At 39.2% G+C, this 13,892-nt stretch overlaps 1 protein-coding gene across 6 annotated transcripts in view; it reads right to left on the bottom strand.

Moving 5' to 3' along the window:
- LOC124183578 (sodium/calcium exchanger 1) overlaps positions 1-13,892 on the bottom strand; it is a 1,216,563-nt gene that overhangs the window by 383,068 nt on the left and 819,603 nt on the right. For 4 of the 6 annotated variants that reach the window (XM_046572225.1, XM_046572226.1, XM_046572227.1 and 1 more), the window contains one exon: positions 7,216-7,374. In XM_046572225.1, the coding sequence (XP_046428181.1) occupies positions 7,216-7,374 (159 nt within the window). Of the gene's footprint in view, positions 1-6,289; positions 6,688-7,215; positions 7,392-13,892 lie in introns of those variants that run through there. The other 2 variants (XM_046572228.1, XM_046572231.1) reach the window with 2 other exon arrangements.

Genomic DNA, 13,892 nt, shown 5'->3' with positions numbered 1-13,892 from the left:
GGTTAAATTGTGAAAAACTATGGGAATTGTTATGGAGACTTTGAAATTTAAATTACACCGATTATGAGCACGACCGCGATATTTACCCGTGAAGTGACAGTGATCGTGACATTTTTTCTCCTCAGGGGTGAACGGCTTTTCGCAAATATAACAATTCTTTGCACGCATGTGACGATCGCGTTGCTCTTGGGTGAGAAACTTTATCGTAATTATGTTTTTGATGCGTGACTCTATTTGAATCGATAAATCCTTGAGCCGTCGGACAAACCAATCTATATAATCGGCATCGCGTCTACCGTGGAACTCTGATAAAGTTTCGTCGTACGAACAATGTTCGTAGTATGGTACACTGTGCGGGATATGCTTTTGAATATCTTGTGTTTTACGGTTTGAGACGTGATTCTGGAATTCATCAAGCGGTACAGACTCTAATATACATTTAAGATCGGCGTAAAGGACAAACGGGGCGGTACTTTTGTTTTGAAAATTTGAAAATGTTAAATCTCTAGACTTGGGAAATTCCATGTGCACTTTATTTAACATAATGCAATCTTGTCGATGGTTGTCGTAGGTGTGTTTCACCGTAAAGTGACACAAGCATCTGTCACATGAAAATGTTTTGTGTTCATTAACAGACAATTGTTTACTCACTAAACGAGAAAGATCTTAAATCCAAGCAAAGTGGGATCCCGGTGCAAACTCGCCAGTCATCTCGTCTTTCGGATTACTCTCTACCATTAGAAGATGAATCGTGTTAATGTTCGCGGTACTCAAATTTTTACTCAAATAAATTGGCACGATGACGCTTTTCTCAGCTCTAGCATGGGCTGAGACGGTTTCAGATTTTACCCCATATACATTGATTTGCAAATTATTCAATCTCTCAAGCTTTTTCACATCATGTAGAGTAGCAGGGAATTTGATATCTGTACAGTCCAACTCGGAAATATAGTAACGATAATGAATAGTCCTCCCAGCGTTGGCGTAGACTGGGTGGAGCGCTGCTGTGACGGACCAGAGAAGGCATCTTGCATCCTCGATTTTCACGTTCACCACCGCTCTCTTCTGCTGAATATACTTGGTCAACTCGACAAATGTTGAAGCCCCCGCGGCGAAGGGTAACAGAAAAGTGCAGCTCATCCAACAAATTGTGCACATTCTTCATCATCTTGACGAGATTGGAGTATGTTTCGGAGCCCATGACTTCGATGTTGATATAAGCAGAACTTTGTAGAACTTTTCACTTGCACGTATCGTAGAAGACTGACGAGTATTCGGATGCATGCAGTTAATATATCCATAGATCGCACGAATTTGGGTGTGGCGGTGGGGGCTGGTGGGAGGTCCAAGCTTTGTACCACCTCCAGTCATCAGGGAATAAAAAAAATTTGATAGCGAACAAGTTTGAACCTGCACACCCCATCCCTAATCGGCGTAACGCCTGTGATGGGAAAAAAAATCGGTCAACGAAAAGCAGGTAGTGGGCGGTGTTTGATGGAGGAAAAATCTTGTTTTGCCAACTCTTGACCGGATGATTTGCGCACATACCGTTTTTGGGGTTTACGACTGTTTATGGCAAATAGGTCCGAGCCTGCAAACCTCCAACCCCCATTAGCGTGGGACTCGCAACGAGAAAAAAATTGGTCAACGAAAAAGCAGGTAGTGGGCAGCGATTGACGGGAGAAAAATCAAAATGGCTGCCCATCTGACTAGGCAAAAATCAAAAACCTGCACACCCAACCCTAATCAACGCGTGGCATGTGATGGGAAAAAAATCGGTCAACGCAACAGCAGGTAGTGGGCAGCGTTTGACGGGGGAAAAATCAAAACGGCTGCTTATCTAACTAAGCAATAATCAAAATCGCTGCCCATCTCACTAGCAAAAAATTTCACTGTCAAACTGTCTGTCGATGAAATCGGGCAAAAATACAGGTGGCGCCATCTATGGTAACAGTCGGTAACAATATCGCGGGTAAGGCTTACCATCGCGGTGGTGACATACCGACTGTCGGTAAGGTAGGAATCTGGATACAAGTAGTAGTAGTAGTAGTAGTATCCTAACTACTGAGATTTCTGTGTGTGATTCCTCGAATTCTTGAATATTGTAACTGATTGATTCTGTCGTTTATGGATAACTTCCTCGTAAATTGTCTCTTGTACTTTACCGTTAACTCTAGTCTTTGGTCTACGATACCGATTTTTGTAAAATATTAATGAATGTCAATCTTTCATACTGGTCAGAATCTATAGCAAATTTATATTATTCTTCCGTTACTATCTCCCGAGCTATCTTCATTTTGTTTTCTATCGATTACAATAAAGTTTTCACTCTCGTTTTCAAGTAACAGAATAATAATTCGCGTAGCATCATCCTTTGCTACTTGGATAATATCACATTGCCCAGTGACGTTTAGTTTTCAGTAAATTCTTGCATTATATCGCTTTTTCCGACCTACATTCATATTTCGCTGTTAACTATCGTCTTTCATTTCAATGCTACCGTTTGATTCAATTCTATCGAAATTCCTGTGGACGACTATTGCCTGTTTTATTAACTTCCACTATCGTTGCCACTTAATTTGTCTATCTTTAACCTGTAACCTACTTGACAATATATAACTGATTGACCTGTCCATTTTCCTTGACTTGAGTTCATCCTTCATTTCTTTATTTTCTTTATTTCTTTAATTATTGTCAGCTGCCTTGAATACCGCCATTCTACCAGTTCGTGTGAATACCTGAGCCTAGCCAGCCGTACAATGAGTTCTCTAGTTATTTTCCGTATTGTTTCGTATTGTTTTTTTTTTTTTTGATTTTGAGTAAGTGGAGAATCGCGCCAAAGTGTCAACGGTAAGTCCTCATCTGCGAGTAACAGAATTTAGCGTTACACTGTGAAGTATAGTTTAGATGATATCGCAAAAACATTGGTTGTACTGAAAAAAAAATATCCATTGAATTATTTTGATGAATACGAAGTCCCACAAGCCTACGATTCCAAGTTGGAAGTAAATGATAAAAAAAAAAAAAATTACTTGTAATCAATGTGCAATCGTATATTGATACTATTCGAATTTAATGATTTTCATGACAATATAATTGGATAAATCATATTGATAACGATCAAAAAAAAAAAAAAATTTATTCGTATAAAAATTTCATGTGAATTTATTCAATCACATCAGTATTTAAAATAATCCTTCCGTATTAGCGAATAAATTAAAATTGACTGAAAAAAAAGAAATACAAAATAAAAAAAAAAACAACGTATGAATTACTAATTTTTTCACCTAAAATATGTTCTATCTAACGATTTTAACGATGGCTATTATTATTCTGAAACAAATCGTTCTGTTTGCTGATACATAGTTTACATAGTTTTATACAATGATGATATAACATGATGCGTAAAATTTTTTGCCAATTGTTCTAAATTTTCACTATACTCTATATTATTCATCAAGATCAACAGTCTTTTTGGTGATTTGGGTAATAAATCAGTGTCAACATGAATATTAAAATTATATCAGGTTTTTTAGAGAATTATAAATTTCCAAAGTTATAATTAACCTATCTGAAACTTCCTCATATTTAAGGCAGTAGTCTGCTTTACAGGCTTCAAAAAATCGATTTTTCGTTTTTGTGTTAAATCTATTCCAAAACTATCCAAGAATATGTGATCAAAATTTTAGAGGCCAATTCGACATATTTTCGAAGCTAGATCAGTTTTAGTGGCCGAGCGTCGAGCAGGTGCGAATGCTCGGGCAGACCCGAGCGCGCACGCTCCGCCCCTTCGTGTATTCTATTGTTTGACTATACTCGTATATACCTGAAACGATTGAACGGTCCTTTGAAATATTATTTGGAGGTTCTAGAAGGTCTGTGTTGAGTAGTTGTTGGGATAACGGTATACAATATAACGGTAAACTATAGCTCTCGGAATCGGCTTCTACACTGCTATTTGTAGCGTCAGCTTTCAGTTTCATTTTTGATTTTGCCGAGCGCACATCGAAATGTCAAGCTACCCGAAAGGTGATCGATGTAAAAGACAGCGTGCTGCGGAACCGCGAAAGCGAAAATTTCACGGCAATCGTTTTACCAGTGTATCATCGGACGACGGACACACGAGTCGCAGTGAGCAAAAGTTGAAGGCAGCAAGCAGCGATGATATCATTATTCATTCATCGCACTGCTACCGCATTATTGAATTCATATCGGTGTTTCTCGCTCTTTCGGAAATCGCAATTTGCAGATCATGCAAACAAAAATTAACGTTTGCAGAAAGCGGTCATCGAGGCCTAGGATTTAAAATTGTTGTTCAGTGTATGTGTGGTCGACGCGAAATCCAGTCAGGACCATTTATAAATACCGGCTACGAAATCAACAGACGGATTGTTTTTGTTATGAGGCTTCTTGGTATCGGACGAGAAGGAATAAACGTGTTCTGCGGCCCTATGGATATTTCTGCAGGTTTTACAAAATCTACTTATCAACAAATCGTTGAGCATTTGTACGCAGCGTCGAAGACACTGTTCGAGAGTACCTGCGAAAAAGCCGTCACGGAAGAGAAAGAAAAAAACGTTGAACATGGAAGACCTGCGAAACATTTAAAGGTTTCGGGCGATGGATCGTGGAAAAAGCGCGGTTATACTTCTTTGTACGGTGTCACAACGCTCATCGGATACTCCAGTGGCAAAGTAATCGATCTTACTGTAAAAAGTGGTTATTGTCATTCGTGTACCATACATAAAAATAGTTTGGATGAAGATGCATTTGAGGAGTGGTATGAGGATCATAAAGAATCATGCTCCTCAGATCATACAGGTTCGTCTGGGAAGATGGAGGTAGATTCCATAACAGAGATGTTTTCGAGATCCGTCGAGAAATTCGGAGTTATGTACAGTAATTATATCGGCGATGGCGACTCCAAAACTTTTACTGGAATCTTAAATAGCAATCCTTACGGGGACGAGTGCACAGTGACGAAAAACGGCTATAAAATCGTCGAAATAGCAGCAAATATGGCTACAGGCATTTTCAACGAAGGTTATTCAGCTGTGCTTTCTACCATGCAACTCCTCGATATTGTCATCGGGCAGCAATGCAAAAATTTTGCTGACACCGTCGATGCTGAGCGCATAACGCGGGAGAACCGGGGCGCATCACTTTCCAGCAAGGAGGCTCGTACAGCTCGAAGATCGGAAAGCCTCCGTCAAAACGAGTTTTTTGAAGAAGAGCAAGGATTATTGTATGGCCCGGGGATAGCCGATTAAACATCTAATTAGTGTAAGTATCCAAAAACTTACATTTTTTTGGACCGAAAACTTTACAGCCCGTTTTCTCGAGTTTTCATTTTCACAAGTTTTGGAAAACGGTGCCGGCGATAGTAAAAACAATATATGTCCGATCGAAAAAAACCAAAGTGATCTAGCTTCAGTATTGAATTATCTTCTATTTGAACTAAAAAAGTTGGACAAAAGTACTATTTAAATTACTTGTTTTGCAACTTAAAGTGAATTTTTTTTTCAAACTTCGAAAAAATTTGGAATTTCGTCATTTCTTCGGTATTTTTTTAGTTCATATAGAAAAGGAACTTATGAAAACTAAATTTCAATAATTTGTAATAATAAAAATTGTTTTTTAAAGCTTGAATATAATATACTATCGTCTCAAAATTTCGTTTACCGCAATCATTTTCTTCCCTTTTAAAAAAATTGTTGAAAAAACGCTTTTTTTTCGGCTCCTAAAGCAGACTACTGCCTTAATTTAACCTGAATTGTGCTGATATTCGAGTCGACCTCAATTGTACTAGTATTCGAGTCAACCCGAAACGTGCTGGTATTCAAGTTGACCCGGAATGTGCTCTTTTTTCTCCGGAATCTGAAACGTGCGCTTTTTTACCCGTATTTTGAAATGTGCTCTTTTCACCCGGAATCTGAAACGTATTCTTTTTCACCCGGAATTCAAAACGTGCTCTCATTTGTATCGGGCGTCGTAGAGATTTCAGTCACATCTGGCAAAGGATGTATTGTAACAGAGCAGCTATAACGATCAGTGAACCCGCAGTCAGTGAGGTAGGATGCGTTGATATGATAGATCTGACTTGCCGGTGAAGTAAAAATCATTGGTCCAACAAAGCCTACGCGGCCGGCAAGTATCTGAAATTTGGGATTATTTTCCGGAGAGTCGATTCAGCTGCGGAAAAAGTGCCAAATCTTTGTCATGTTTGTATATAAGTTGGTTGGAATGCTGTACATTTTTACTTAACTTTATTACCAGGCTTGCAGTATATTTGACAAACAGTCAAGCGGCGATTTTTCTACTATCTAACGGCTTATGCCAACCGTAAATACATCACTATTCTTGAATTTTCTTAAATTTAGATGGCATGAAAGCAAACTAACGAAATAAACTTTTTCCGTTCACTCAATAATAACACATCAGAAATTCATATGATATAAACACACAAGAGTGAACTAAGAGAATAATTTTCATGAGTGATATGGGGTTAAAAATTACAGAAATTCAGTTTTATCACTAAATCGTAATGGATCAAAATAGTACTCGTGCGATTGCAGCCCTTGTCATCGGCTTGTCCCACCAATTTCGCTCTTGTGTTCTTATGAACACTTGCCTCTGCGCCTCACACCGAAAACTTCACAATTATCTGAAATTACTAATTTTCTACACCTGTAACAAAAGACAATGTTTCACATTTGTTGCGATATGAAGTTGTAATCTTGATTAAACGCGAGAGGGGAGGTTCTATAAAGAAACGTTGCACACGTTATATAGATGCGTGAAACGCGGACAGAAAATAAACTTTATTATCAATGTACATAGAGTGACTCTAGACGATACACAACGTTGTATCGCGATAGAGGTACACTCGAAGACTGACACCGAGGAAAGCTGATCTGCTAATCCTCGTGACCTATAGACACGCGATCACGGAAGGGTACGTAAATCGCAACATCCTTCCATGAGCGCTAGAGTTCATACCTCACACTCATGTCAAGCACAACAAATACACGCAACAATATTTAAAAAAAAAAGAATCTTCTTGCGCTGAAAACGCATGTATGAGTGATATTTCGAAGACAGGCATTGTGAAAGTCGGAAATCCTTCTTAATCCTGATTTACTTATCAAAATTACATTCTGAAATTAACTCTGTTGTGTCAATATCACAGATACAGATGAATATGTGACAATTTACCTGGGATACTGGTACCTAGGGCCACGAAGACTACTGCAGTGACTGAATCCTTTATGCCTAGGGTACAGCCAAAGTAGGATGCGACATCTCCGATGATTGCTGTCACCAGACCGATGCCAACTATGCTTGTAACAAAGCACAGGTATCCACCAGCGATATCTGAAACACGAGAAAACCTTTTTCTTGTATCACTCAGTTATTTTCTTTTTGTATCGTGGTGAAAACGAGAAAAGTTTCTAAATCAAAAGATCAAGACCTGGAAACATGTAACAATTAGTATGAAAACACGAATCGGTTCACGAGCTTTGTTGATCGTTGTGCGAGAAAAATTTATCGCAGAATAACTCGGGCCATGTCATTTGATGAAGGTTTACGTCAGGGAAATACCCACAAATGATCAGGATTTCGATCATTTTCATGCGTGGTCTTTTCCACCTTTATAAAGTGTGATGAACAATACTGTAAATCTTTCTTTAATCGGGCCATTTCAAGCGGCGCTGCGCGCTTGCGCTAAGACATGCTTAATTTTTAAATGAGCCGAGTGCGGCAGATAAATGCTACCAACTTGCCACGAATCACGTACTGTTAAGGGGTTTTAAGGCGCGTAGGCGTCACGAAAACCTAAAGTATGTACTGTAACGGTCAGCTGACCTTACATAGATTGGTACCAGTCAGCAGGTGTGAGAAGCATCAATAAGGATGAGGAGCAATATCCAACGGCTTGTTTGTGACCCTGAAATTCTAACGAGCGGCATGCAACGTCGACAATCGACGACCAGCGAAGATCGGTATAAATAGGACGTCGACGGTCAACTCGTTGGCAGTCTGATTGTGAGGTGCACAGCTGAATTACACAGGTCTTGTTCATTCGCGTCTCGAGGATAACCATGAATCTTGCTTTAAAGGGTCTAGCCGGATAAAAATAGAGAATCTGCTCCCACCGAATTTTGTGGCACCGATTTCTTCCCAAGTTCCTAACCTACAAAAAAAATTTTGTGCAAAATTACAGCTTTCTACGTCGATTCCGAGGGGTTTGTCTGACGAAAAAACGTGTTTTTTCGATTTTTGCAGTTATTAAATACTAAGAGGCGACCGAAAAATCTAAAAACATTCTCAAAAATCAGAAACACGTTGAAATTTATGGAAAAAATATTTGCAACTTTTTTTTATGCTAAAGCCTATTATTAATCATCGAATCTTCCTTTAAAAAATATATTTTATATTTATAGTGTATATATTTTGCTACTATTATGACAAAAATTGACGAGATTCTACTATGAATTCCCTGCAGATTGAAAAAAAAGTCTCAAAATTCGGCCTGCAACACATTGAAAAAAAATAAAACGACAAAAATTCCACATTTTTCGATAAGAATCCATAGATAAATCATTCCTTGGGTTAAATTATCGGGTGATCATGGCTGCAGTAGTTGTGACACATAACAAACAGATGTAAACAATATGATTTTCACGCTGATTTTGGATATGTTGAAATTTTCGACGTCGATTAACAAGGTTGAAATGGAGTTTGTCCGATTTTTTACAATAACATGGATAAAAAAATCAGCATGGCTGTCGGTAAGCTACACAGCTCAAGTGGCGCCGCTAGTGTGAATGTATTGAACGGCATTGAACCTCGAAATCGATCTAGATACTTCGGACACCAGGCCCATTTTCCTACTTATTTATTTATTTCTCCATCGTGACAGAGTGAATCATTTGTCTTATCCTATACAACTAAATTGACACATCTCGTAATTGAATGTGTGGTGCACGCACGGTATGCGCATCGACTTTTCGGGATACAGCGCGCAACTGAGCGCAAGAAACTTCTATTCCCCAAACAGCGCAAACGAGGTGCGCGAACCTTCTCGACGTAACGGGTGAGCGCGAGACGCAGGGGACTTGTGTTACGCCGTGTTGTGCATCCCCCATCACTCAGCGAAACGCCGCATATGTTTCCGAACGTAAATACAAACACATAAGCGGAGCGCTCACGCGCCTGCTTAGTCATTTCACTTCACGATTTCAACTCGTCAACTATGATCTGCTCAGTGAGAATATTCAGTGTAAGTCCTAGTCAGTACTTAGCTACAAATGTATGAATTTCTATCCATTCTATACGATACTCGAGACAAACAATGAAACAAAAATAGCCGTGCTGTTGGTAAGAATTTTATCAATGTTTCGTCCATTGTCACGAGCGCCGCACATCTAACCAAAATTGTAACATTTTTTTTTTGTAACATTATCATTTTTAACTATCATTTTTATTATTATCATCATAAAGACAAGGAAGCATAGTTTTAGTTGACCATATAAAATGCATTATAATCAGTTCGTGGTATAGCCAAGCGCAACGGCGTAGCTGGACAGCCAGCAACGTCAGCGTCTTCGCGCCCGCCGGATCCCGGGTGTAATCAACACCGGGATGAGGCGAGCGCGAAATCACGCGCTCCGAGGATGACCGTTGCGAGGCGAGCCTTTGTTTAAAAATTGCAAACTCAGCAAAAAGCTCGCTCGCCGTCCGACGTTCCAAGGGGTGTCGGACGAGCGAGCGAAGTCAGTCCCGTTAGAGACAGCATTAAACCAACATCTACGGAATCAGGCTCCTTCAGAGCTGTCGAGTAAAGAGTTATCAGTCTTGGGTCTCCGACGATCACAGAGAGAATTCCCTGTGGATCTATCCGCGGTCATTCAAGCGTCTCGCGTCGCGACATCAGTCTGTGAAGCTAGAATTAAGCGCTATAAGCAAAGCCACGAACTTGATTAAGCCGTGTAGTACATAAGTGAGTGAGTGAAGGTGCAAGCTTCGGCACCTGAGAGGCCGAAGCCGAATCCAGTCAGTGAGATCACGAAAGAGCGAGAACGTGAGTAGCGTAAGAAATATTGTAAGCTTCCTTGTCTTATTATCGCTGCTTCAAGTTATTCATTAAAAATCTATACTTGCTTCCATTCAAAACATTCGCACGCAATAATTGAAATCCTCCAAACCATTTCCCACGGAACGCCCTGTAGAGGACGTTCACCCCCGAATCCGCCAATAATTAAATAATAAACCTCATTAATAACCAAGAGGGTAAGTCGTCGCGTGCGAGACCGCTCCGCACGTGACACCATCATTAAGCATGGGTCTCGCAGTGAAAACTAGATTTTCATACTAGAAGTTATGCACCCACACAACATCTTAATTTCAAGTTATTGGTTTCAGAATAACTTATGAGCGATTGATCAACATCAGTAATACACTATGTTAACGCCTCAAGTAAGCTCGGATTCAACAACAGATTCGACGAGATGTGCATACTGTTCTCGTATGCTTAGCGCATTAAAGGGACAGCGAAAAAGAATAAACGATAATGGAAAATGTTCGGAATACTCTGTAAGAATAGGCAAAGTCTTGAAACTTGGGGATATTCTCTGCGATCATTATAGGTTGATTCTATACAGCAAAAGTAATAGACATAGCACCGAATCATTATCGATATCTGGCTCAAGAGCATCAGGATCACAACAAGCAACAGAGTTTGGTGGATCTCGCCAATGTTCTATGCCAGAAGTTGATGATGAACATTCAGACCTCTATGAGTTGCCAACGCAGACATCTTTACTTTCTTTACACACGTCTCAAAGGACTTCTTCACAACAATCTTCTACAGTGATACCTTCACAAAGTTCCACAAACACTCTATCACAATCGTCTACTGGCGACCCATCATTTGTAGTGCAGGAGCCAGTCAATGTCGAATTGGTAGAACTGCCTTTTCCACGGGTAGTGTCAACTCACAAATACTGTTTTCTTTTTACTCATCATCACCAATCGTCACTGTCCCTTCTGAAGCTCGATTGCAAGCATTCCAGGAAAGAAAGATCTTCATTCCTCAGGGAAATCGTTGTTGCCCAACTCATCTGATGAAAAAAAATTCTATTCAGATGACCTAGCTGCGTTGAAAACACATGCTGGTAACAGTATGATTAAAGTATCAGACTTGACGTTTTTCCTTAATGACTTGTCGAATGGCCAAGAATTAAAGCATCAAATTAGGGATGGTACTCTATCTGATCAACGTCTGGAAGTATTGACTGGTCTTAGTTACGCAAATCTGAATGAGCTGTCTGGGAAAATGAAATCGATGAGGAATTCCAAGACCCGTAACATTTCGCAAGCATTGGTAGTGTTTCTTTTTAAAATGAGGACTGGGAATTCGAATACTATAATTGCATTTGTACTAGGACTTGATCGTGACCAGCAAGTTTCAGATTATTGTGCAGAAGTCGTAAACTCTTTTAAGAAATATATTTTACCAGAGGGTTTTGAATATTTTAGCGAATCAAGGGATGATCTTGTGGAACATAAAACTTCGGATACAGTTAAGAACCTGTATGAGCTCAAGGACCAATTAGTGCTAATATTTGATGGAACTTACATTCGGCATCAGAAGAGTACGAACAACAACTATCAACGAAAATCGTATTCTGGACAGGAAAAGGTCCCATTATGTAAACCCTTTACTATTTGCACGATGAATGGGTACATTGTTGAGATGGAAGGGCCTTTTTACGCTACTCAAAACGATGCCGAAATAATTAAAATACTGCTAGACAATCCGAATGGTCTTCAACGAATCATGAGGCTAGGTGACATTTGTGTAGTTGATCGAGGATTCCGAGATGTGGTGCAGCAATTAGAAAAGAGAAAATATAAAGTACTCATGCCAGCATTAAAAGGATAACGTAGTCAGCTCACAACTGAAGAGTCGGACAACTCTCGATGGGTCACAAAAGTTCGTTGGGTGGTCGAAACAGTTCACGGCATCCTTGACCAGAAATATAAGCTAATTCATCACTCTTTAGATAATAAACTTCTCCCAAAATCACTCTTCAGGATTGCTTGCTATCTGAATAATATCTTTGGAAAGAGGTTGAATTCTGATGTTGGCATCAGGGATGATATTATTGAGCAAATGAAGTCTAGGCGTGATAGCGAGAATTCATTGGCACAAGAGGCAGAGTTGGAGCGTTGGAATCGCCGAAAAACGCAATTTCAACAATTAGCATCAGCTGATTTGCTTGATTGCCCGGAGCTGACCGAAAAGGAATTGAAGATACTCTTCACTGGTTCATACCAGCTATCTCAAGTAGTATCTTACCTTGCTGAAATGATGGACGAGGATGAAAATATTGCACTCAATTATTTGAAGAGATTAGAAGATGCAAATCACGCAATCGTTCAAGTTCTTGTGAGGTCGAGACACATTAATAGCAAAACTTATAAATGCTACAGCGATTATACTCGTGATTCCGAAGGATCTTCTGGAATTCGCCGTTATGCTTGTGATTGTCCAAATGGCAAACGAACCGTTGGTTGCTGTTCACACATTGCTGCGATCGTTTATTATCTATCTAATGCTCGATATCTATCGAAAATCATAAGACCATCTGAAATCCTCACAGGACTTTTTGATGTAGAAGAGGTCAATGCCGTAATCAACAGTGATAGAGATGAAGATTAAATATGTAGCAATATAAATAGTAGGAGTTAATGCTTGATCAATGACATTTATGGAAACTCAAATTACACTTATTATACCAATAACGTTTATTAATAAACTCCAATTAGCAATATAATCCTACTGATTACATCTATTTGTTATGTCTCACAACTACTCCAACCATGATCACCCAACAATTAAACCCAAAGAACGATTTATGTATAGATTCTCATAAAAAAATGTGAAATATTGTCGTTTTTCTTTTTTCAATGTGTTGCAGGCCGAATTTTGGGACTTTTTTTTTAATTCGCAGGAAATCAATAATAGAATCACGTCAATTTTTGTCATAATAGTAGCAGAATATATACACTACAAAATATATTTTTTAGAGGAAGATTCGATGATTAATAATAGGCTTTAGCATAAAAAAAGTTGCAAATATTTTTTCCATAAATGTTAACATGTTTTTGATTTTTCAGAATTTTTTCAGATTTTTCGGTCGCCTTTTAGTATTTAATAACCGAAAAAATTGAAAAAACACATTTCTTTATCAGAAAAACCCCTCGAAATCGATGTAGAAAGCTGTAATTTTGCATTAAATTTTTTTTTTAGGTGAGGAACTTGGGAAAAAACCGGTGCCACAAAATTTGGTGGGGGCATATTCATCATTCTTAACCGGCTAGACCTTTTTTTAAATTGAATTTGACTGCAAGTTCAAAAAACAGTGAATTGATTTCGTAGTAATGACACAGCATTTTGCGATGATATGGCTGGTAGCCGGGTCGGTATCCCGCTTAAGAATACAATATATTGTACTGACCAGCTGACCGATACCAATACACCGACAGTTGACTCCGGTACATTAGGACACTGCCGAACAAGACCGGAAATACCAATAATGATCGAGACTAACGAGAACGAACGACGAACGTGGCAATTTGCGACTGCGCTTGACTATCTGGTTTTTGGTATACATAGAGGTGCCCCAGAACGATCGTCACCAATAGGCAGTGAAGCACACCTCTGACAATGAGTCACGCGTATTGTCAAATCTGTTGGATAGCAAACCGCTCCACTGTGTCACTTAAGCTTGGAATATACGAGCCATTCGAATTTGAAAAGATAGAATCTTTACGGCAAAGCGCCTTTGAATAAGAATTCGTAACTCAGAACAATCTTAGACAAA

The sequence above is a fragment of the Neodiprion fabricii genome, chromosome 5 (genome assembly GCF_021155785.1).
Source record: "Neodiprion fabricii isolate iyNeoFabr1 chromosome 5, iyNeoFabr1.1, whole genome shotgun sequence".
Lineage (NCBI taxonomy): Eukaryota > Metazoa > Arthropoda > Insecta > Hymenoptera > Diprionidae > Neodiprion > Neodiprion fabricii.
The sequence above is the reverse complement of the archived record's forward strand: the minus strand, read 5'-3'. Positions and strand labels throughout refer to the sequence as shown.